General features: G+C 40.3%; 3 protein-coding genes across 24 annotated transcripts in view; 1 reads left to right on the top strand and 2 right to left on the bottom strand.

Annotated features, from left to right (window-relative positions):
* The first annotated feature begins 778 nt into the window (after positions 1-778).
* Positions 779-2104, top strand: LOC117953674 (complement C1q-like protein 4). 2 transcript variants are annotated; one of them, XM_034886936.1, is made up of 4 exons: positions 779-1125; positions 1221-1343; positions 1465-1746; positions 2065-2104. In XM_034886936.1, exons 1-3 carry the CDS (start codon positions 873-875, stop codon positions 1743-1745), a joined length of 657 nt encoding a protein of 218 aa, XP_034742827.1. In that variant the 5' UTR covers positions 779-872; the 3' UTR covers position 1746; positions 2065-2104. The 2 variants fall into 2 exon arrangements, with proteins under 2 accessions (XP_034742827.1, XP_034742826.1); XM_034886935.1 differs by lacking the exon at positions 2065-2104 and having other exon boundaries at positions 780-1125; positions 1465-2038.
* Positions 2105-5622: 3518 nt separating this feature from the next.
* LOC117953678 (ras-related protein Rap-2b-like) lies at positions 5623-7608 on the bottom strand. Its single transcript, XM_034886940.1, has one exon. It carries the CDS (start codon positions 7252-7254, stop codon positions 6706-6708), a length of 549 nt encoding a protein of 182 aa, XP_034742831.1. The 5' UTR covers positions 7255-7608; the 3' UTR covers positions 5623-6705.
* Positions 7609-9994: 2386 nt separating this feature from the next.
* Positions 9995-24439, bottom strand: part of mbnl1 (muscleblind-like splicing regulator 1) — a 41558-nt gene continuing 27113 nt past the window's right edge. For 5 of the 21 annotated variants that reach the window (XM_034886858.1, XM_034886860.1, XM_034886857.1 and 2 more), the window contains exons 3-10: positions 21222-21437; positions 20793-21014; positions 19149-19388; positions 18108-18161; positions 16814-16967; positions 15814-15849; positions 14900-15001; positions 14587-14849 (exon numbers count right to left, since the gene is read on the bottom strand). In XM_034886858.1, coding sequence (XP_034742749.1) covers positions 14710-14849; positions 14900-15001; positions 15814-15849; positions 16814-16967; positions 18108-18161; positions 19149-19388; positions 20793-21014; positions 21222-21437 — 1164 coding nt within the window. In that variant the 3' untranslated portion in view covers positions 14587-14709. Of the gene's footprint in view, positions 13494-13588; positions 13661-14464; positions 14510-14586; positions 14850-14899; positions 15002-15813; positions 15850-16813; positions 16968-18107; positions 18162-19148; positions 19389-20792; positions 21015-21221; positions 21438-24439 lie in introns of those variants that run through there. The other 16 variants (XM_034886865.1, XM_034886866.1, XM_034886871.1 and 13 more) reach the window with 16 other exon arrangements.

Raw genomic sequence — 24439 nt, 5'->3', positions numbered from 1 at the left:
TTTCCCCAATAAACCCCTGTTGCCTTCCTACCTGGTACACTGCGTTTGGGTCCTCCTTCCGCCCCCACCACAACAAAAATGATGTAACTCTCTCTGTTGATCATCCCACAACCAATGTTTCCAATTTACATTTCTCTTTAAGAACAAATTATCCAAAGGTGATTAACCTGTTAATTATTGAGCTTTAGACGTGTGTGTGTGTGTGTGTGTGTATGTGCGTGGGTGTGTGAGATTGAATCAAAATAAATTGCAATGCCTGTATTAGAAATACATTAAAGTAAGGCTCTTGCTGCAAAGACAATACTTGTCAGTATGATTAATTGTTTATTAATTTTTCTGATTTAAAATGATAACTGATGTAAATGGCTTCATTGAAATGGCTGACAATTACAAAAATATAGCAATATCCAGACAGCCTTTTCTTTTCAGTGAAGAAAAAAAGGATTGTCAATACAAGTTTTGTTGACCAAGAACTATAAAAATAATAACCAATATTGTTTTATTTGTACTATGGCAACCACACATTACATTACCTTTACTTGACTGCACTTTACATTCAGTCTATACCTTATACCTTGTCTGTTTTTTTCCTGTTTGTGTGTTTTACTTGTTTGTTTTTTGCTTTTACTGTAGAAAACTGCTGCTGCTGTAACAAGGTAATTTTCCCACTGTGGGTTGAATAAAGTATTATCTAATCTAATCTAAGGCCAACTTTGGCCAAATAGCATCTATCTCTTTTAATTGCCCATCAGGGCGGAAGATAACAACCTTTGGGTTTCTGGTCAATTCAAGGTTATTTCCTTCTTTGTGTGGTAAATAAAGCATAGTGTGGAGACCTTATTAAGACAAGACAAAACAGAAGTAAGTGAAAGATGAAGACCTCCGTGGCTGTGGTGACTATATCCCTCTTCTGCCTCAGCGTGGCTGAGGTGCAGCAGCTGGATAACCAAGCAGAAGAGGGCCCCAGCATAGAGAGTCCCAATGCCGAGCGAGCATGTCCCTGTGCTGGTGACATACCAGGGAGCCAGAAAGGCCATTGCCAACTCTTTGACATCTTAAGAGACTTGGAGGCCAAACTGAAGAACACTGAAAAACAATTAGAGGATCTGAAGAGAGAGGTTCAAGGTAAGAGCATACACTAAGAAGTAGGTATTCTGTCTTTGTGTGTGTATACCCTTTTCATTGTTTAGTTGTCTTTGTCTGTCAAAAACTTGTTTAAGGTAACCGTGTGGCATTTGGAGCATCTATTGGCAATGTTGGAAATATTGGACCTTATACCATTGAGATCACACTGACCTACAATAATGTGTATTCAAACACAGGCGCATACAACCCTGCAACAGGTAAACTTATTGTAATGATGTGTATTCATGGATTTATAGAATCATTTGTTAAATAAATGCTTTTTTTTTTACACTAAATGAAATGGAGCAACAGATGTTTCTTTCTGTTGATCATCCCCAGGTATTTTCACTGCTCCAGTCAAAGGAGTCTATTACTTCAGCTTCTCTGGCCATAATATATCATCTAAACCAATGGGGCTGCGCCTGATGAAGAACGGAGAGCAGATGATTATTGTGTACAACCATCCAGCTGGAAACCGTTATGAGACCGCAACCAATGGCATGACTCTACAGCTTCAAGTGGGAGACCAGGTGTACATGAGACTGCGGTCAAACACCTGGATTTTTGATAACAGTAATAACCACAGCACCTTTATTGGTCATTTGTTATTCCCTCTGTAAGGGAAAGAGGAGAGTAGGGAACATTTTTGATGAACATGAGTCTAAATTTTGTTCATTTTGTTTTAACTCCGTTGCCTGCAACAATTCCGGAGAAAACTATCTGGCTCTTTAGCTACCTTCTCTGTTTGCTGTGTTGATAATAGCAGCTCAGGAAATTTTAAACAATTTAATTATATAAAAAATAATGCAGGTTAAGAAGAATGATTTTTATAATTGTGTACATTGAAAAGTGTATATTCATTGATATTATGTTTGCCTTCATAAAGTGTTTATATTAATACAGCGAGTCTGAAAAATCCTCCAATCACTTGGGAACAAATGCAAAGTGCCATTTCCTTCTCTTTTTATATAAGCTAAAACATAAATAAACTCACTTAAAACCTCTTTTGAAACTGTACTTCAGAGTACTCTTTTTTTTGTAAAGATTATTTGTTTGGGGGATTTTCCATTTATTTGATTGTGACAGTGGATAGACAGGAAAGATGGGAGAGAGATGTGGGATGAAAGTGACGCAGGCTGGACTCAAACCCCGGCCGCTGCAAAGGACTCGATCTACATGGCTCACACGCTCTTACTGAGGTCGCCCGGGAACACTGAAAATCAAATTATATTTTTTTCATACTGTTAGTTCTGTAATTCCATACCTTTAGCAGACGTGTATGTTTATTCATTGTGAACTATAGGTTGCTTAAAATAAAAAAGCTCTGGTTCTAGATCTGCATTGCTTAACCATGAAAATGACAGTAGGCCAATATGTCAACTTTAACTCTGTGAAGTAGCAGGTTTTTTTGACTCTGTACTGCGTCTTACTCTCTGCAGTTACTTACTCCAATATTGCAAACCCAAGTCAACCTTTACATGCAGAATGTATTATGAAATAGGACTTTCTTCTTACTTCCACATTTTCTCACTCACTTGGTGCTGGGGTCAGACTGAGTGTTTGTGTTGTCATACCCACATTGGTTTGAGTTCATGTGGTTCCTGTGGTTTAACAATAATAAGGACTTCAATAGTCTCCATGAGAGAAGGTGTTTTAGGAAGAAGTGTCAGCAGTGATTGGACAGGTGACAGTGTTTTGAAGGAAAAGATGATTGCTTTGCATCCAAAAAGCTGATAAAAAACCAGCTGTTGCAGCTACGGTCATATGATCCTGCTGGCGTCTTTGCTCACATCAAGTGACATGGAGGCATTGAACGCACCACAGCCACACAAGTGAAACCTATTCATCCTTTTCCCACCGTGTCCCTGTCCTTTATTTTCTATCAGGGTAAGATCAAAGCCTGGACATACTTCTCCGAGGATTACAGGACTGGGGTCTGGTCTTGTGTTATGGGCGCCCGAGGGAGGACAGCTTGTGGCAATGCAAACCATTTATTTCTAAATGCTTAAGAGGAACTGCATGTCTGTTTCAAAATGTCATACATCTGGGGTGAAGTTACCACAGCACAGGAACCACTCTCTCCTCCACCCTTCCTTTCCTCCATGCAATACAAAAACCCAATTTATCAGTAAGCTGTGAAAGACTTACAAGCAATGAAATGTTAATGAGGTACAGGTTAGAGGCAATAAAAGCTTTAGACTAAACAGGTTAAATGTTGCAGGAGATAGGAGCAGTGATAGTAGTCCTGCTTTTGCCCATTCTTGTCAGATTTATGTATTTTAGGCCTACATCTGTAAAGCAAAGGGAACCCATTTAACCCATTACTAGGATCAAAAAATGAGTTTGCTAAGCAACTACATAATTTAGCTTGACACACTCTTCTGACAGCTTCTTTTGCGCTGTGTTGCCTTTTAACCTGACAAAATGTAAGTGATCTACAGAAACCTTGTTCTGTTGCTTTTTATGACATGCAAATGTCTGCCAAGTTAATTCAAGCTTGACATTTGATGTAATCTACAGCCACTTTTACTGTATGTTCATTTCCTGCTGCGTGTGCACACTTCTGCTGATCTGTGAGCTTGAGAAGTTTCATTCATTTTTAAGTGCTCATCTTATGTTGTTTGGCTTTTCCCCTTTCCTTTATTGTGTTATGTATCTTTTTTGTGCATAGTATAGTTTTACAAAGTGAAATGGCCCACCCTAAAGGGACTTACCGTCTCCAACAGAAATCACTATTTACAAACTGCTCCAAACAGCTCTATTGCAGTCCAGCCTGTACTTCTGTAGCAAACCTAAACCAAAAGCCTAGCTGTTAGTGTGGCACGCCCTCAAACCAAGTTAGTTAGAGCGGAGGCCTGAAGAGTTCAGTTAGTTGTATCGCCATGTCCAGGAAACAGTGCAGAATGAAAACATTACATGTGAAAGACTAATTTGTTAACATTTAAATAACTTACCTCTCTGAAACATTTTGCTCCAGTCTAGGTTGCGAAGCTAGTTCAGGTTGTTCTGCCTCTGTTTTGGGATCAGACTCGGGTTTGAACATGAGCCGAAGCCATGGTTACCGACTGAAGCGGGTTTGTTTTGGATCACACTAGGATGCTTGTCAGGGCTCGCCCTACTCTACTTCTGACTGGCTAGTAGTCCTTCCCTAGGTCCTGTGCATTTGCGACTCAAGTGTAACTCCCAATAAAGATAGGATAGAAGGGAGATGCCTCACTCAGTAGCTAAAACAGAGCGCTCAACACACAGGGTGAAAAGAGCTTCTTTTTTTTTTTACACTAAAAGAAATAAATGAAATGTGTTTATTCAGTAATAATCATTACAATGGCATGTATTGTAGGAAATTGGAGTAATTTGCATTAATAGATAGGAGTTGGCATTAGCACCAGTCATCTCCAATGAAATGCTCTGGAGTTGTAGCTAAATGCACTGACAGTTGCAGCTACTGCAGATGGTCATTAGGAAAACAAAGTAAGCATTGCTAGACTCATTAAAGCAACCCTTTCTTCAAATTGGACCTGAATAGTCCTTAGATAGAATTTGGTAATCTGACCTTGCATCTCTGTGGTTGTAGGGACATCTTAAGGCAACAGCTTATTGACTGGTCTGAGGAATGGCTTACCAAATACCAGCCTACGGTATGTATGGCTGATTCAACTTTGCCGCAGACACAAAAAGCCCTCTCTGTGCTCCGCTCCACAGCCTAGAAAACATGCGGCGGGAAGAGGGGGAAACAGCTCGGCCCAGCAAAACACACTCACTGGAAACCCTACCCATTACCCAAACAACTGGGCTGAGATGTTTCTTTATTCACGTGGGCCATCGTTACATACTTCCCACTACTAACCAGGGTGTATAATGCTATCCTTATATGAACAGTAAACATTTAAACCCTGCAACTCTTTTTCCTTCCGTGTAAACAAGTATCCCATATGGCATCTAGCGCTGCATCTACGATATCTAAAGAAAACAAACAAAAGCCACAGGTTGTCTGGCACAGCGGAAGGGCTGCGACTAATTACGTTGATTGTCGATTAGCCTTTGTTTTGATTTTTATTTGATTTTTGTATAAGATGTCCAAAAGCATTGGAAAATGTCTATAACAAGTGCAAGGAGCCCACGGTGAGTCGTTTAAATGACTTGTTTTGTGTGCAAAACCCCCCAAATATAAAACTAGGAAAAGCAGCAAATCGTCACATTAAGAGAAATGTTTCTGTTGTTCCTTCATACAACTACAGAAACGTCAATTCATTTTTTTTGATTTTAGACTAATCAATTAATGGACTTGTTTCAACATTGAAATTGTTTACAGGGACAATCACAATCAAAGTACCCCAAAAAACACTTTATGTTATCAGCAGAGACAAGCACAAAACACAGCGTTACGTAAAATGCGTTTTGTATTAAGTTTTAAGTCTTCTTAAGATTTTGTCCAAAGAGAGAATTACAATTATAGTTGTTATTAAGTTATTATCACGTTTTTTTTTTGTTTTTTTTAGAAAAGAAAAAAAATCTAGATAATACAGACACACATGGCTTGCCATTCACCGAACCACAATCCTAGTAGGTTAAAGTTACTCTGTTGTTCTTGTTGGACTAGTACCTTGAGAAACGGCCTGAATCGGAGCCTGAAACAACAGGTCCGATACAAGCTCAGCTTCCTGATGCTCTTCTCACTTCGACACCAAATTAAACTAGGATTGTTTAGTGAAAACTGCTAAAAAGTTCTGATTGCCATCAAGACGCACTGCAAAGGAAGTAGGGCTCATCAGTTGGCACAGTCACAGGAGTTTTCTTAGGAAGGCACTTGACATGGGGTTGTGGCGTTCCCCATGCAGCGACAGCAATGCACTAAGTCCTTGTTTGTGCACACTGAGGAGGGACACCGTCAGCTAAGTGCAAGTTCCATGATAAATCCACTTTCACCAGACCGGAGAGGGGATAAAAACAAAAACATTTAGTCGTAACACAACTCCACAGCTTAAAATACAGTATCTTAGTGGGTGGGGGGTCTCTTGGATTACACTTAAACTTTCGGGGGAATGAATTGTGATCTGATTTGAGTGACCTGTGCAAGGCTAGAGTGGTGATCGATACGTTTATGAGCAGTTTTAAGCGCTTTCAGGCCCCCTGTTCTCAGTCAAAAAGACCTTAGACGTGACCGATGCCAGCTCTGCCTAGATTTAGCATAAACCCACCACCCCTAAAACACATGGACCCGGCCTAGAAGATGGAACAGTACAACTCAACAAATAAAACCACAAAACAATAACCAGAAAACAGTTGTGTCTTAGGTTTCACAATAAGACATTCCCATTGAGGCACATTTCCAGAGAAGTGTCATATACAAAGCTATATTAAAAAAAATCCCAAAACATTCAAGTACTTTGTCATGTAAACACTTTTCCAGGCTATAATACACAATGGATTATTGTCGTCGTTGATTTGTGTTTGTGCGCAACAATAAGACAACAGTGTGAGGAGAGAGAAAAGCTTCGCAAAAAGCCTGCAGGACAAGTTAGAAGCTCAAATTCACCCTGGATGCACTGTTATCTGTAGGCTGTTTTGTGTGGTTTTTTTTTAGAGAAGGACACATGAGCAGCACTGGTCGCCACCACTGGGAACAGTTGAATAGTTCATTTGTCTGACTATTTCCGCAAACAGTTCGTCGACTGATCCTTTATTTTTGGCTGAAGTTTCCATAAACGGGCAGTTCCACTCCTGGGCCAGCGCCTTGCCTTCCCCGGAAGACACCTCTCTCTCCCCCTCCAGGTCCACCTTGTTTCCCACTAGGATCATGGGCACCCTCTCGTATCTCTTCACCCGGATGATCTGGTCTCTCATCGGCTTGATGTCCTGGAAACTCTGCTGGTTCACCAGGCTGTAAACCAAAATAAAGCCCTGCCCGTTCTTGATATACAGGTCTCGCATGGAGGCGAACTGCTCGGTCCCCGCCGTGTCCAGGATCTCCAGCACCGACGGGGACGAGTCCACCTCGATCTCCTTCCGGTAGAAATCTTCTATGGTGGGGTCGTACTTTTCGATGAAGGAGCCCGTCACGAACTGCACCGTCAGCGCGGATTTTCCGACTCCACCCGAGCCCAGAACAACCACTTTGTACTCCCTCATGGCAGACACCTCCTTTTTTTCCGAGACGAAGCCTGCTCTCTCTCTCGCTCTCCCACCCGCTGACCAGCCCCGATGTTTTCAAACCGAGCAGGCTGGGAAGGCTGCCCTGTCGCTCGGATGGGAGTCAAATCCTCCTCGCCTGCTCTGTGACGGCCGCGGGGTGCAGATCCGGGGAGAATGGCCGCTCCTGGACATTAGCGTGGCAAATTAAAGCACATTTTGATCGCACTGTATTGTGCAACGGGGCTGGGAAGCGTGATCGCTTCTCCGCTCTTGCATGGCGTTTCCTGCCCACATCCTCAGCGCGTCAAAAGCCGAGGCTCAGTTCCGTTTTCTTAAAGGAGCCGTCACCCGAAACCTCAGCCAGAGCCATCAGATGTTCTCATCAGATGACCAGACAGACACCGCAGGCTGTGTGCATGTCTGGGGCTCGGTCCGCATGACCTCTGCCCTCATGTGCACACTCATTGGCATTTCTCTCAGCAAAAGAGGCTCTTCAGCTGTCTGTAATTAGGATCATACATACACATGCGTGTGCTAATGAGGTCCTTCATTAGCCATTTTACATATGTCATCTAACACCCCCCACCCCCCTCCCATAAACCAGTAGTGGAGGAAGGTTACAAACAAAAGTCCTGCTTCTGCATTCAACATTTTTGTCGAGTACAAAAGTATAAAGATCAACATTTGTATCAGCATTACTCAGTGAATAAAAGTAGCCTACTCATTAAGCAGAATGTCTAATTTCAGAATCAAATATGCATGATAATATAATATAATGAACATACATGTATTTATATACTGCTGCGTGGTTAAACCTATGGTCATAATGTAATGATTTATATTTTGTAATAATAATCTACACATACAAAGTATCTAGAAATGAAAGCTATCATGAAAGTATAATATTGGCTTCCAAAATGTAAAAAGTAGCATCAAATGAAAATACTCAAATGAAAGTACAAGTAGCTCAGCGCTGTACGGAAGTATAATGCTTGATTAAATGTACTCTGAAGTTCACAACTGCCTGTACATGAGTAAAAGCAGCAAAACTGCAATATGCAAACAATACATTACAAGTAAAAGGCCTATAAAATGTCTAAGTAAAAGTATCAAAAGCAGTACTCATGATACAGGCATCGTATGTATTATACTGCATTATACTACTGGATTATTATTACAAGCTATCACAGATAAATTATAGTTTTTTTCTGTGTTAACATCAAAATGTAGCCCCAAGTCTCATCATATAATTCTTCTCTATAGCAGGAACCACATTTATTGTTGTGATAATGTTATTAGATCATCTTTACCATAGTTATTTATTTATAGCCTCAATACAGAGATAGCAATCTTAATTGAATTGTACTTGATGCAATGACAATAAAGATATTTTATTCTATGACACATAGCAACATAATATACTGCCAACAGGCTCCATGGTAAAAAAAAGAAGAAGATAATAAGACGCTTAGCCCAGAAAGGCAGCGTGTTTCTGAAGATAAAAGAATATAAAGATTTAGCTTTTGTGTAACGGCTTGCATTAGAAAACCTGTCAATGACCCACTGTCTCCTGTTCTTGGTCTCCCTGCTTGATACGTAGTGTTAAAAAGCTCCATGCACCGTAGCTAGGGTGACTTTCATCCCCTCTGGAACTCCCTACCCATACACACCCGTGACTGTGATGACCCTGACACATTCAAAACACTCATAAAAACTCACCTCTTAAGATTAGCTTTCCACACACAACAGTGTTACATTTCTCACCTGATAGCTACTGGTTTGCTTAATGCTTGTTTTATGTATTGGTTTTATTGCTTATCTGTTTTTAATTTTATATACTGTATGTGCTGGTTATTACTGTAAAGTGTCTTTGACTACCACCAAAAGCGCTATATAAACAAAATGTATTATTATTATTTTTATTATCATGAAAATACCAGAGACTCTTCTGTTTTTTTTTTTACATGCAGCTAGGAAGAATATATTATTGCAGTGGATTAGTGATAAACAGCCAAATGTATTTTGGTGTTTTTGGACGTGTGTGTTTGTGTAGTAAGTATGGTTGCATGCTAAATTTAATGGATCCATTTTGTACCTATTGTAAAACTGAAAACCAATAAACATATAAGAAAACCTGTCAATCTACTTTTGATTGAAAGCCGGTTCCTGCATTTTAATTTTTGGCATTGAAACCTTTTTTCACATCTGGATTACAGCAAACACAAGTCACTGTATGAATGAGATAACCATGACTTCTGAAATGTATACACTCTCTCCAAAAAAATGGAAAAAAGCCCTCTGTTGTTACATGTTCAAATACAATACAATGGTGAGCATGTTGTGAGTTCATGTGGACTTCACGTCTGACCCAGATAAAGCACAATGTCATGAAAATTGCCCTGAGCACAATTAATTTCATTAAAATAATATCAGTCTCTGTGGAGCTGCTCCAGTCTGGCTGACTGATTGAACCCCCAAGGTTGAAGTTCAGCAACAATTTTGAATACACTCCCCTAGATTATCCCAGACATGTGATGTGATGTGATGTGTCAAAATATAATGGGAAAACACTTCTATGTTGACCTGCAGTCAATACCAGATAGTATAACAGGTCATCAATGTTTATGTCTTAATAAATGAATATGTGAACTTTAAAGCATTCACTAAAATGTGCTTATGTGGTAACTTGACTCACACACCCAGTACACCCAGAGTCAGTGAACACACACTTGTTGCATGAGCAAATCAAATATTGTTTTATTCAGATTTCAGATTCAGAGTCAATTATGGCAACAACAAAATGTGCATCAACAGATCTGAAGACAGAATAGTACATTATTGTGTGGCAACTGTTAGCAAATACATAATTGATGGTTGCACTTACAAGTAAAAAGCAGTCAAAGCGTACACGTGCCCCCAGCAGGGAAAGAGAAGCCATGGATCCAGCCAGGAGACTGAACATCTGGTTTGCAGAAACAATGGTGCTTTGGTTCTGTAGCAACTAAAGTCAGCAGCCTCGAGTCAGAAACACGTTGACCAGGGACTGTTACATTCATTTCAAAGACTAACTTGCCAAATAAGCATTTGGTATGATGAGCCTTCACCTGCTGAGTGCACAGCTATGATAGCAGGAACAACTTCCTGTGAGTCAGTGTCGACTGTAATTATGCGGCTATGAGAACGTTCTGTATCTGGGGTGGATGAGTGCTAATATTTATATTTATTTTTCTCTCTTTAAATAACATGTTTGCTTGGAAAATATATTTTTTTTTATCACACAAGAGAAAGATGACTTGTTTTTTTAAAGTATTATTTCTCCCCACTGTGGATGTTATCTACTTTGAAACAAATACATGTTACTGTGTATTCTGTAATCTGAATGTGTTATCTTTCTTTACATAACTACTCAGTTTATTTTGTTTACGTGTGTGTACTTTTACATGCAGTCAAATCAAACTATTATAGAATACACTTTTTTGAAAGTTTTATGTATCAAGTGTACCATGGGAGCAGCAATACTGCATGACCAAGTCTAACAAATGATATATGGATATTATTGATATGTCATCCCACAGGAGGGGTGGAGTTAGCATGACATGGGGAAATCTATTCCCCTTTGACATTCCCTGGCAATACTACTGATAAAATAAGACAAAAAGCGCATAGCTTTCTCTGAATGCATTGCCCAAGAAACTAGTGCCCTTCTTTGCAAGCAATTGTTTTTAGCTGGTCTTCTAATTTTAGAATTTAAATTAATCTAACAAAATTCCTTATAATTATAGATCTTTTTTTATTCAAAATAATATCTCAATATGATACACATTTTTTTCTCTGTTCATTTGACTATATACAGAAGTGCAAAAAGTCAACCTTCGTCCCTTAGGTTAGAACTCATCATTTGCAGCATTTCTGACCTCTCCAGTCGGGAAAGGTCTTTGCCTTCTCGCCCCTAATCTCACCATCCACCAAACATCCAGAGACCCGTCAATCTCACTGCTCGTTTTGGCCTGACATTCAGGGCAAACTTAAGAAATATTCAAACATAAGTACATATCTTTTTGAAATGGATACAGTAGAAAATAATTTTTACTCTAAAACATGGACAATCTATTTTTCAATACAATATATTTTCAAACATGATCGCGACATGTTACAAGGAAAATTTAAGTTGGTTAAAAGATTAGTTTTCTTTTTTGTTGTCTGCTCAGAGATGCTGCAGTAGCAGACAATTAATTGATCTCATTCCTTGTATCAAAAAAGTCTTTCATCAACAAAATTAACTGATAATGTAACATCTGAAAAAGACATCCAGCTATATGGATGAAATGGATATTTAAAACTGACTCAACACATTATCATTTATATGGTTTGAAAAAGTTATGAATGTCATACTATCTCAAAATCTACAACGGCTATATCAATGTTGTCAAGTAATATATAGTAAGGCAAAAAAAGAAAAAAGAAATCTACAACTACATACCTCAAATAGATTCAAATCCTTAAGTAGTACATAACACAGAAGTTCATTGAAATTTAAGAGAGTAATTGTTACTTTTACATTGAGAGGAAGAACAAAAAAAGATCATGAGCGACATGTGAGAGAACTATAAAACATCATTGGTGTTCTTTACCTGCATGGTGATTGAAAGTACATGTGATTGGGCTGAGACCCAGTAATTGTAATCTAAGGCTTTGTTAGGTACATTACAATCGGTAAAGACATACTACACACCTCTGGGAAAACAGAAAAGGGATGCGATCATAAAAATTGACAGATGAATGGAACATGATAAACCTGGTTCCTTAACCAAGCCTCTCGAGAGATGCTTCTGTAACCCTTTGTGAATATGATTGAGAGTAAAACTGTGCTTTGGTTTCTGTTGTCAGGTCTACAAGTGACTGATAACCTTCATGTTTTGTTTGGAAAAGCAAACCCATAATGTGTTGCATTTCCTCAAAAGCCAAAGTTCACTTAGGATGAGTTGTGACAATTAAAACAGGCTGACCAGACAAACAATCAATCAAGTGCACATGTGGTTTAAATGACCTAGTAGAGCTCTTTGTCAGCTGTTTAAAAATTCCCATCAGTACGTGGCTCAACAGTGCTCCTTGGAGAAGCTTTAGAGTCGCTCCTCTTTGAAAGAGGGGGAGCAAGGTAACACAATGTCACCCTCCACGCTTTAGAGTCAACAAAAGACTTGAGCAACAAATTAATCCCAACACACAAAAACAATACTAGTCTAAGAAAAGAGGCATGACCAACTTTGAAAAAAAAAAATCTACATTTTTGATTTTAAAAGACAAAACATCAAAGTTAAAAACATCATTAAACATCAAAACACAAATTTGGCAGGTACCCCACTTCTAAAATGAATTAACTAGAGAAATGAAAAGTAAAAAAAAGGGAAAAAACACTCACAATGGAGATTCGGAAAACGAAACGATACAAAAAGAGCCATACAAAACTTTAACCTTTGGTAAACAAATAACACTGCTGAGATAACACTCTGTTTTTAGCTGTATGGCCAAGATGACACATGACGAGGTGAGGAAGCTAGTCTGGCTGTGCTTTCTAGGTACACAGGTATGTTGGTTTACCAAGAACATTCATACGTCCAAGACCCTCGTTTACAAGTAGCCGTAAAAACACAATACTGTACATGCCTAATTCTTTTGGCGACTAAAATTCCTGTTTAAACCATTGTGCCTTTCGGATTTCAATTGGAATTCAAGGTGCATGTTTGCATTATACTTGTAAACTATGAAATATGGCTATCAATTATAAAAAAATAGAGCAGAACAAATAAAAATAAAAATAAAAAAGGGATGAAAAATCTTGTATACTAACGTACCAGGACTAGATGTTGCTTTTTTTATGCAACCGTGCCTTTGACCTTCTGTGCATACGGTAATGACATTAGGTAGAACAAATTGAGTGCTTTGATTTAGTCAGACACAGGGGTGTAATGAGAGACACACCGACCCCGGCACCAAGATATCCTCTTCTCTCGCTGGACGTTGAATTTGACAACAAATTCTTCTTGACATTGATATGTGGGTAGATGGCACAGATCATGTGTTGCACCTTTCATGTTAACACGTGCGATGAGACCATCGTCGTGGAGCGGCTAAGAGATGGCAGACCCTCCTTGTCCCAATGCTTGACATTCTGAAGGCTATGTACATAAAGGCTGAACTCTTTTGGCTTGGACGGTGCCAGCACACATTCATTTGATCTGTAAGACATGACGGGTTTTACTTAAACCAGAGCTACAATGATTCACTCACAATAATGAATAGAAAGAGTACGAGGATGGAAATAGGAACTCACTGTTCTCGAGAGGAACTACATTTGAGTCAAGTACTTGTGACTACTCAGATGATCTGCAGATATTATTGGAATCTGGGGGGAGAAAACAGACAGGGATCAAATGAAGCATCCTAAACACAAAAAAACTCACAAAGCGGAACACAGATCAACACACTTTAACCACATCCTCTGACACTGAGACAAGATCAATTACCGAAAAAGAAGCATAAAGATAACAAAACAGACAAAGCAATTTGGATCGTGTTTTAGTTGTGACAAGTCGGTAACAATCCAGACACTTCTGGACAACAGGGAGGGGTACACGAGGGTTTGGGAAGGGAGAGATGAGGGGGGGCAATGAGGGTGATCCTCCATGCAAATCTACATTTCAAATTATTTATAAAATAAACTTACATTTAGAAATATCAGATACTTTATCTTGTTCTATGAGTGAATTCTTTTTTTAAGTGTTCAACTTTAGACTATAGTCTTACATTTTTTTGACAATGTTTTCCAACACCCCTTTTTTGCAGTGTAAGTCCTCCATGTTGTTGACCTGCACACCTCAGTAAAATGCAGAAAACTGTTCCTGGATCACTGGATCAAGACTGCTAACATGATGATTCATCCTACATTATAAAATTGTACAATCTAACTGACTGCTTACAAGTGCTGTTGCAACTCTTCTTACAGACTTGTAGAACTTTTCTGACTTTAATAATGAATTTGCCCATCTTTTAAACAGGAGAAACATGGTAAAGCAGCTGGAAGCAACAGCAGCAGCAGCAGCCCCCCCCCCAAAAAAAATAAAAAAGGCAAGCACCAAAGGGCACAGATAGCACAGAAGCTGTGCGAATGTCGCTCTAAAGATTTTTAATAAAACCACCTTATACATACCAATTGCATGTATTCGTTGGTAGTCAACTTTGATAAGGAAGAGTCCTCAAAATGGGAAAGGACAAAAATCGAGGTTACAATGAGGACAAACATAAAAATACAATACAGTATGTTTTTTTTCTCCAGAAAGACAGATAGATCTGAGAAATTAATGAATATTGTGGTTAGACTTTAAATTTATAACAGTATGATATGTGTACACATGTTGGATGCTAGTGTAGGCCAACAAGAGGGAGCACCGCCTTTTACCCAACCCACCCCTTACTGTAAGGCACAAGCATCACCCGATCGAGAGAGAGAGACACTGATATATATATATGTATAGAGAGAGAGAGAGAGAGAGAGAGAGAGAGAGAGAGAGAGAGAGAGAGGGAGAGAGAGACTGGTAGAGAGACAGATAGATAGATATATAGATAGATAGATAGATAGATGGAGAGGTGGTAGAGGTGCAAACCTGATTGGTGGAGGCAGTTGCGAAGGGGTTTGTGGCAGATGTGTTGGCGGCAGTGGCTGGAGTACCACCGTGCATCATGGGAACTTTTTTTGGAGGGAAAATCATGTAAGCAAAAACACATAGAGGAGCAGTGTAGCCACATACACACCAGGCAAATGAGGGTAGGAGAAGGAGAGAGAGGGGAGTCAGCTAAGAGGGGGGTTCGATTTAACTGGTTCCCTTTCTTCCCTCTGCCAATGCTGATAAGAGGTCTTGTTATTTGAGAACTTGATGTGACACAGTGTAGCTCCAGAAGCAGTAACTTACTTCTGGATTTTTGGGTATTATTAGCCATAAAATGCTGTAGTTTAATAATACTGTACTTCCTTGGTAAGCACCAGATGAGAGCACACTTTAAAACAGTTCTACAAAGATAAAACATGTGTCTTTAAGGCAGAAGAGATAAGGGAAAGTTGTAATTGAACTCCCTCTGTTTTTTATTATTTAAACAAAAAAAGAGTTTCAACATTTGTCAGGTTAGACCAGCCAAAAGCCAAGTTTAGAGCGGGCATGATAAAGAGTGGCCAAGCAATATATAGCAGGTATACACATCAAATTAACAAAATAGAGGTCAGTGAAATTGATTATGAACAACAACAGCTGACATAGAGGTAATAAACAACATTCAAATGTCACAATATTTGTCTTTCCTTATGTGGACCCCTGCTTATGCTTCAAATCACAAAAATGTATCTTCATGCAACTAAAACAGTAACTCTCATGGCACCAAAACCTCATCACAAAGTGGCCATAGATTCAATAAAGTAGGTTTCACAGGATGGTTTCATTTTGATGACGTGGGAGTCACAGACTGACATGAGGTTACAGACAACTGAAGAAGGAAAGCTGGACCTACCAACGCTGCCTGAAGGTGTCATGCACAATATTGAGCCTGCCCATCATGCAGTGCAACAGGAAGTGGATTGGATAGGGAAGAGAAATCAAAACAGCCCATCACAAGGTTCGTTAGAGTGAGGGGAGAGATAAGGTGGGGAAAAAAAAGTTAATATCTCTTGGACACAGTCATCAGCGATTGGAATAGGCGAAGTGGTGAAATCATCACATCTTTTTTTAATCAAATGAATAAATGAATTGAATCTAAACTTTTGTCTACAGTGCATTGCATATGAATGTGTAATACAACAAGACTAATAGTGTGGTTATGATTGTAACTATCGAGTATAAAACATTACATACACACTCTAGACAGGAGTGAGGAGAACAACAGATGCGTAAAGAAGCCAGACTCTATGGCCTGCTGTTTGTTACCATTAACCAACCCATCCAGCTCCGTCCTTACCAGCCCCAGCCAAAGCCCCAGCAGTTGTTTCTCATCAAAGCATGAGTAATCCCAGCATGGACACTACAATCTAACAAACTAGTAAACCAAGTTATGTCTTTTTTCCTAAAAACATCCATGCCTTCGTCATTCAGCCTACATGTCCTAGGAGGAGCAAGAAGCTACTGTATGTGGAGTTTTATTAAAGCAATTAGTAGGCAGAAAGACATTCTAACCCATTCTTAACAACTAGTGGCCATGCAATGCCATACAAAGCATAATGCACAAATGTGTTAAAGCAATCTTAGCTTTTCAATTGCACTTTGAGAAATATTCAACCACTTCTGGCCTCTAATGCAATCTAGAGCATTTTTATGTTATGCTATGTGTATGACTTTCTTTGTAAGTTCCCTCTATCTGAAGACATAGAAGTTGAAGTAGATAGTCCACCACCAGTCTGCTCTGTCCTGCAATCTGCCACTTTTCCCAACCCCAGACAAACAGGAGCCAGGTTAGACCAATCCAGGCCTCCTCTGGGTGGTCAGAGCATTAGTGGAGGTTGCTTTGGGAGCCATACCTGATGGGAGGAAAGCAGCCTGCTGCTGAAACTGCATGCTGGCCAGGGCCTGTTGGTACTGGAGCATGCTGGTGTTAAACATGGCAGTGGCCCCGTTGGCTTTCTCCAGGGCTGCCCGCTTGGGCATTTGAGCCATGACATTAGGGGCGATGCCCTGCCCAGCCAAATGGGGGGAGATCATTGAGAATTGAAAAAAATAAAAAAATGACAGAAAGAGATAAAGAGAGAGAGAGAGGGTGTGTTGAAGAGAGGCCAAAATGGGGAAGAAAACAAAAAAGGTACATACGTTAGAGGAAATCATATAAACAGCATCACAACATCCTTGTGTGTACAACAACAAAGACAATATTATCATATCATCAGTAGCAAGCAAGCAGCAGTCTGACACAAGAACTACACAAGCAGGAGCATGGTGCTTACTGGAGCTACAACGGCTAACAAGCATATTTATTAGATTTCATCAGGAAGCTTACTTGGATTATTAACTTTATACTCCTAGGGCTGACTAAATGCAACATGAGCAAGCAATAACTATTAAAACAATAAGGCTGCTAACAGGAGGTGGAACAGGTAGGAAGCACAGAGAGAGGGAGGCTGCACTGCTAGCTCCATGATAAACTGTGTAAGCCATGTTTAAGTGATGGTTCACTCTCAGACAAATGTCAAAAATGGTCTCAGGCCAAGGGACACAAGTCAGCGGTTTAAAGCTACTTTTCTGGTGTGAATATTTACACCATAAAATGCGCTGAATATGGATTTTGTCTTGGCATGAGGCCATCCTTGAGATCTGATGATGGAGTGAACTATCATTTGAACCGTAATCATCTGTTATGGTGTTCCTCTTAGCCCCACCCTTATCCATCTGACATGCACTAGTAACACAGACATGCACACATTTAATCAAGCTACTCCACACAACACTGACCACTGACTTGGACGAGAGTCTGAAGCCATGCAACCATTTATAGAAGCTCTACTTCCCTAGCCCTTGCTAAATTTTGTTAAAAAGGCGACAGGTGATGAATTGATTGTGGCTCCTTATCACAAATTCCAAATTTGAATTTGTTTTTGAGGTGATTTCTACATGAAAGAAGATAGGTGCTTAGTTCTGGATGCAACCTAAACCCAGAAAGCCACAATCATTTTATCACAGCCAATAATGACAGATAAACAGGAGGAAAAGATAGACATTGCACTGAGACAAAGACAACGAAAATAGCTAGGTATATTTGGTTAAAAACACTGCTCTACAACAAAGCCACATGCCAAGCTAAAAGGTGAAAGGTCATAGTACCAGGTCAAAGGTTGCGTCGAGGGGTCGCTTCAGTGATTTGACAGCCGACTGAGTCTTAATTAGCAGGCAGCGAGCACATGATGGCAATGGGCCAATGGGGTTCAAGCGCATTAACATAAACCAGCAAGCAGAGGTGCATCATGGGGGCAGCAGTGCAGTTTGGGTATAGGTGAGAAAAAACAAAAACAAATAAAAAAACAAATCATTGGAATGCAATATACAAGGGGATAACAGGACTAAGGCATGCACAGTGTGGACACTAGCTCTACTGCTCAGTTAAATGATCATCAATAATCACTGACAGCTACCAATCTACATTAGTTATTGTCACACAAAGATAGATGAATATAGCGATGAGAATATTATTCAGTCATTTCTTTAGGGTGGGTCTCTGAGGTATCATATTGGACAGAAAATTACATGAAAGCACACTTCACAGGTTTCTGTTTCACTGTGCACATCATAGTCAGTGTCACGTTTGGCCCAACGCTCTCAGCCTCGCTATGTCAATATGAACATGTAGAAAACACTGTGGCTGTACTATTACTGTTACTGTGAGACAGCACAATATTTCCGTTTTGAGAATGTCAAGAGGAAGAGAAGTAATAGATATGAAGAACAGAAACAATAAATCACAAATAAGACCAGACCATCAAAAAGAGAAAGAGAGAGAGAGGAACTCACTCTCCGCTTCTAGTACGGGATGAAATGAACAAGGAACTGTTAAAATCATGAATTATGTTTGGAATAATGTACCATTGTCCAATTCCTTCTTTATAGCATCCCGTTCTGAGCAGATTTTACCCAAACCACCAAACACCTACACATTTGACCTTGCAAAAGCAGAACTCAAAAAGCTACAGGAAGGCGAAACACTTTCAAATGTGAATATGAGCTACAGAGCAAATTTTCTACTGAACAATTGAACTTCTAGTAAATAGCCCTGTGAAGAAAATTAAGAACTTCCTTAAATTGCACCTGTAAGCCCGTTACTGTGTGTAGGTGTGAATGAGTGTGACCACGCTTGTACAGACTGCTCACCATGGCCGCGGCGGCTGTGGCCTGGTTCACCTGGTGCTGGGCAGCTTTAATTTTGGCCTGCAGATGGGCCGGCGGGTGGAAGTACTTGCACTTTTCCCGAGAGCAGCGACCCTTGATGTAGTCCATGCACACGGTGACGGTGTTGTCGTTGTTGTCGATCATGGTGCTGTCTGAGGGGTGGGCGAAGCGACAGTCGGTCTCCCCTCGAGAGCAGTTGCCCCTCTGATATTCCCGACACACCTGGAAACATAGAGGACAGAGATCCTGAAAAGACGTGGAGTTACCTAGAAATTCCCGTGGGTACAACACAACAACAGTCCCAAAAAGAACCTTTCCTGCTTGGTGCTTTGTGTCTGTATGTAGAATATATCAAGTATGACTCACCACGCCTTTCCTCTGTCATTAAAGAGAGAGTGTAGTTACATTTAGCTTAAAAATGCATTCGACCAGTCTATTAGTCAACTAGTCAATAAATAGATTAAAATACTTTGCAAGGTAATATTCCTCCTGCTGTGTAAAGTCATTATCTAGGCCTTCCTCATATCCTTTCACACTAAACACAAGATCTGTACAGATTATGCAGCGTACTTCCTGTTTAACTGGAACTGTTAGATGTCCAGTTCCTGTTCTTGTTAGTGAATAGATTTCACAGAGGAAGGTGATGAAGCTTTAGCACAACAAACTTAGAATGTTATAACGGTTGTCTTTATACAGAACTGTATTCTGTTTGTTGGAGTCCTTTTTTAAAGCCTATATGTGAGACACCAGAGGGCAGCACTTTCTTTTCCTTTAGATGTATTAGGAATGAACACATGGGCATTACTTATCTTCACCTCATGCTGCTTTCCTGCAGTGTGTCAGCAGTGTATGTTTGAACTTAGATAAATGTGTGCTCCAGAGAGACAATGAAAAAGGTAAAAGTTGCATTTCTACTTGACTTTTTAATTTCACTGATGCGACTGAAAAGAAGAAACCCATTGTACAACATGTATGCTCTACTAAACACACAGAACTCCTTTTGGATAACCTTGCATTTCTAGGCCCATTGTGTGGTTTTGTGATTCCTTTTTCTCTCAAAATCATTAACCTTATTTCTAGACTCAACAATCACATCACCAGGCACGCTAGAGGAACAAGACACAGTAGCCTCGACAGACCAGAATGCAATACTGCAGCAAAACCTGTTATGATTTTAAAAGGGGCTATCATTCTGAGTTTTACTGACTTTGCTGTTGCTATACTATAACTGCTGCTGTGGAAATCAGTATGGCTCTTTCTCAAATTAAAATTCAACAGGCTCATCTCTGGTGCTTGAATAATGGTGTTTTGTGAAGCTTACTGGGCGTAAGCAGTGCTGTACTGTACTGGAACTAGCTGAGGCAAAGGAAGTGTGAGAGGGAGTTGAGTTGTAACTCTTAATTACAAAGCAACTCTTGGAATGCACTCGGCATTGTAAGCTGATGAAAAACTACGCTTTATGACTTTTTGTCAGATTATTTTCATCAAACTTCTCTTGCATAATGGAGCCTGCTTATAATATCACAATCCAGTTTTAGGAACAGTTAATGCAAGTCCAATGAAGGGGGCCATTATTCTTACAGTCTTAAGTATAATCTGAAGAAAAAAAATCAGTGTGTCTGTTACCTCGAGTCTATCTGTTCTCAGCAGTTTCTGGGCTGCAGCAGCGGCAGAGTTGGGGCCTTGGTTGACGTTGGGGCTGGAGGCCATGAGGACAGGGGTGCTGGACATTATCTCTTGGGGCATCAGGCCTGGTGACATAGGGCTCAGGTAGGGATTAAAGGCTGCGGCTGCAGCTGCTGCTGCACTGGCGTTGGAGGCCATGCCTGGCGACATCGAGAACATGGGCTGGATGTGAGCAAAGTAAAAACGGGAGAATTATATGAGTGTGGAGAAAATGTTCACATTAACCACAACTGTGGGTTTTTAGTGTAGGGGGCGGGGCGGGGGAGACAGAGATGGACTGAGGGAAAAGACAAATCAAAGGAATAAAAAAGCCACGCAGACAGTGAAGGAGCTGTATATGTGTGAGCTTTTACATGTATGTGGTCTCACCGTGGGCAGCAGCTGTGGTGTGTTCATACGTGTGTGTCCTCTCACCATAGGTGGTAGCTGCGTGGCAGGCATCATGGCGTTGGCGAGCTGCATCTGTTGGGCAAGCATGGCCATATTCTTCTGCTGGATCAAGTTGTTCCTGCCATTGATCTCCAGCTGGGTCTTTAGGTGGGCAGGAGGGTGCAGGTACTTGCAGTTCTCCCTGGAACAACGGCCCTAAAGGAGGCACGCAGAGTTGACAAAATGGAACAACAGAGTCAGAATGACCCATTTACTGCAGTTTTGACTGCATTCACATTGGAAATACTTGTGGCCATGTTGAAACTACCAGTGTTAAGTTCTTGTGGGAGTATTTTGGATTCAAACTGATGGTGTTTGTAAGTTTGTAAAGTTTACTTGTGGCTTTGTGCTTGTGGCATGGCTCCATGGATAGCAATGCTGTTCTGTATTTCAGTCCAACATTCATGATTCTTAGATGATGAATCCAAATGACTTCCGATCCCCTGACTTTTCCTCTGTTGCGACCATGATGTTGACATTTGTGGTGAATTTCTCGGGGACTGCACATTTCTCCGACACTCCATCGATCTCTCAATAACCCAAAAAATTCCCTTTGTTCCTACAGCCCACTATTCCGATGTCCCTTTGTTTCGAAAAAATAAACCCTCTGCTCCGACATCCCATTGTTCTGACCATATAGGCCTTTTATATAAGTTAGGTTAGCCGATTCGTCAGGGGATAGGCCCTGTACAAGCAGGGTTACGTTACAGGGACCTTGGGACAACTGCACGCAAACCAGTAAAGAGATTGTGTGGATTAGGCTAGATAAACATTTAAATGTGTTAATAAGCTAGAGAAAAGTAATTTCACTTGTTATTGTTGATTCAGATTTTAGATTATGAGAGGCAATCTACAAAAGCCTAACAACAAGCCGAAACATAGGGATGTCAGACTAGTGGACTATAGGGCCAAAAGGAGCGTCGGAGAAATGATATGGCACCACTGTCTCAACAACTATTGGATAGATATATACTTTGGTTTAAATAGCTGCAAAACTAATGGCATTCCCATCAGTCTCAGTATGTGGTGTTTAGAGTAATTAGCATGGCACGTGCTAAACTAAGATGGCTACTGCTATACATCAGCATGTTGCTATGCTAACGTTAGCATTTAGCTCAAAGCACTGTTGTTCCAAATACATTACTGCTTCCCCTCAATGCAGACTAATTCAATTAATATACCAAGCATTAACAAACAACATCATGACATCAAAAATGGTGTAAATGCACAAATTCTCATTGGGTTTGGGCTAAGTTTAGCACTAATTGTCAATGGCTTGCTATTTCTGTCAGTCCCAGCAGGGGTGTGTGTGTGTGTGTTAGCACCGGGAGGTAATGACGGACACTGTGGTGCTGCTTTACAGAAGTCCATCTTAGCTACATGTATAACTAATTCTATAAATACTGTCCACTCATATGATCCGTGTATATTATATCAGCAGTCATCCGGAGGTCAAATATCAAATTCAAATAATTATCTCCGACAGGGATGCCTATTGCTGCCTGCTGTGAGTGTCCAATTATAACTTCAGTCTAGGGAGGACTCTAAGAAAAAGTCTGACTGACACACACATTGTCATGCAAGAAAGAATGCATACACATCAATGCATGCACGTCGGGGTCATGTTCAGATAACAGGTGGCAGATAAACATCACACAAACATAAGACAAACGCACACACAAACAGGCCCACAGTTTAAGAAAGCTGTGTATTTACTTTCAGTCCTGTGGCACAGCTGAGCTGACTGTGGCAGCCTGCGCTTTGGGTCGCTGACAGAGCTGTCCCCACTGGGATTCATCTTTATACCCCGTCATGACTTCATTCCTCTTTCTCTCAACTCATTCCTTTTCGTTGACACTGGAGCACCGGACAGGTGCGAGGGAAAGGGGTGGGGGATAAGGAGCAGAGAGGGGGAAACTTAAATAGCAAGGGGGGCCTCTTTAAGATGTTTTGTTTATGCTTTATCTCACAGTTATCTCAAGTTCTCACTGCATCTCCTTTTAAAGGGATTTGTTAAAAATTGTGTTGCATCAATACAGAATGCATAGAGTTTCCTTCCCTATTCTGTGTCCCTGTTATATTTTTTCCTACCTCAGGAGTACATGGATCATGGTCCATGTAATAAAATCTTGAGTGAACTGATGTAAAGAATTGTATAATGATGTTTACGTCTGACTTTTAAAATAAGTTAAGATTGGCTGAAATACTGTAGATGAAAAAGTAAAGCATGAGATATGTTCCTTTTGGCGTAAAGATTAAAGCACACACAAACACACAGAGCCATAAAAATGGCATTTAAGATGGATTTAATAATCTCTCACAGTGTGCATTGTGCATCATTGGTCAGTGCATCAGAGATACAAGCAAAAAAGGAATATGTCACAGTTTTTGTATACTGTGATAAAAGTGTTTATATAGCTTTATATTAATTTCCAAAGGCAAATTAGGGGAATTTTGATTCATTGATTGGTTAATAATAAATTAATTAATTAATTAATTAAAGGACATTTTAACAAAGGGATAACTTTCCAAGCCAAGGTGAAGGTTTCCTGTCCAGGTTATGTACACAAAGGTTGAGCTGGCATTCAGAATAATTCTTATATTGTCAACACTCAGAGGTGTGTGTGTGTGTGTGTGTGTGTGTGTGTGTGTGAGTACTTTTGTGTGGAAAGTGAGCAAGTGTGTTTTGCATGTGCGAAACAAGAGGAGATGAAAGCAGGTTTTGATAGCACTTGTCCAGAAAGTGACAATGGCATGCAGCAAGGAGAGGGAGTGAGAGTGTGTGGAGAGATAGTGTGTGTTACGTGAGTTGGCATGTGTGTGCGGAGGGAGTTGCAAAGGCATGAAGGATCATGTTGCGTTCACCCCATATAACCCTGTCTGTCGAGCGCAGGATTCCCACCTGCAGTGGTTTATGCGTGGGTTAAGGTTGTGCGGTAATGTGTAAGAAAGAAACATTTGGCTTTGACTTAGGCTAAAATTTGCCAACAACCAACACAGGCAGCCATATTGAAAAAAAAAAAATGTTGGTCCCAGAAGAGGAAACGTCAGACTGCGTAAGTGGAAGTAGCCGGGCTGCGTCAGGGAAATTTTAGAACTTGCAGAAGAAGTGATTAGTGTGGGTCATGATATGCAGGGAGGAGAGGGGGGGGGGGGGG

Source organism: Etheostoma cragini, chromosome 12, assembly GCF_013103735.1.
Source record: "Etheostoma cragini isolate CJK2018 chromosome 12, CSU_Ecrag_1.0, whole genome shotgun sequence".
Lineage (NCBI taxonomy): Eukaryota > Metazoa > Chordata > Actinopteri > Perciformes > Percidae > Etheostoma > Etheostoma cragini.
The sequence above is the reverse complement of the archived record's forward strand: the minus strand, read 5'-3'. Positions and strand labels throughout refer to the sequence as shown.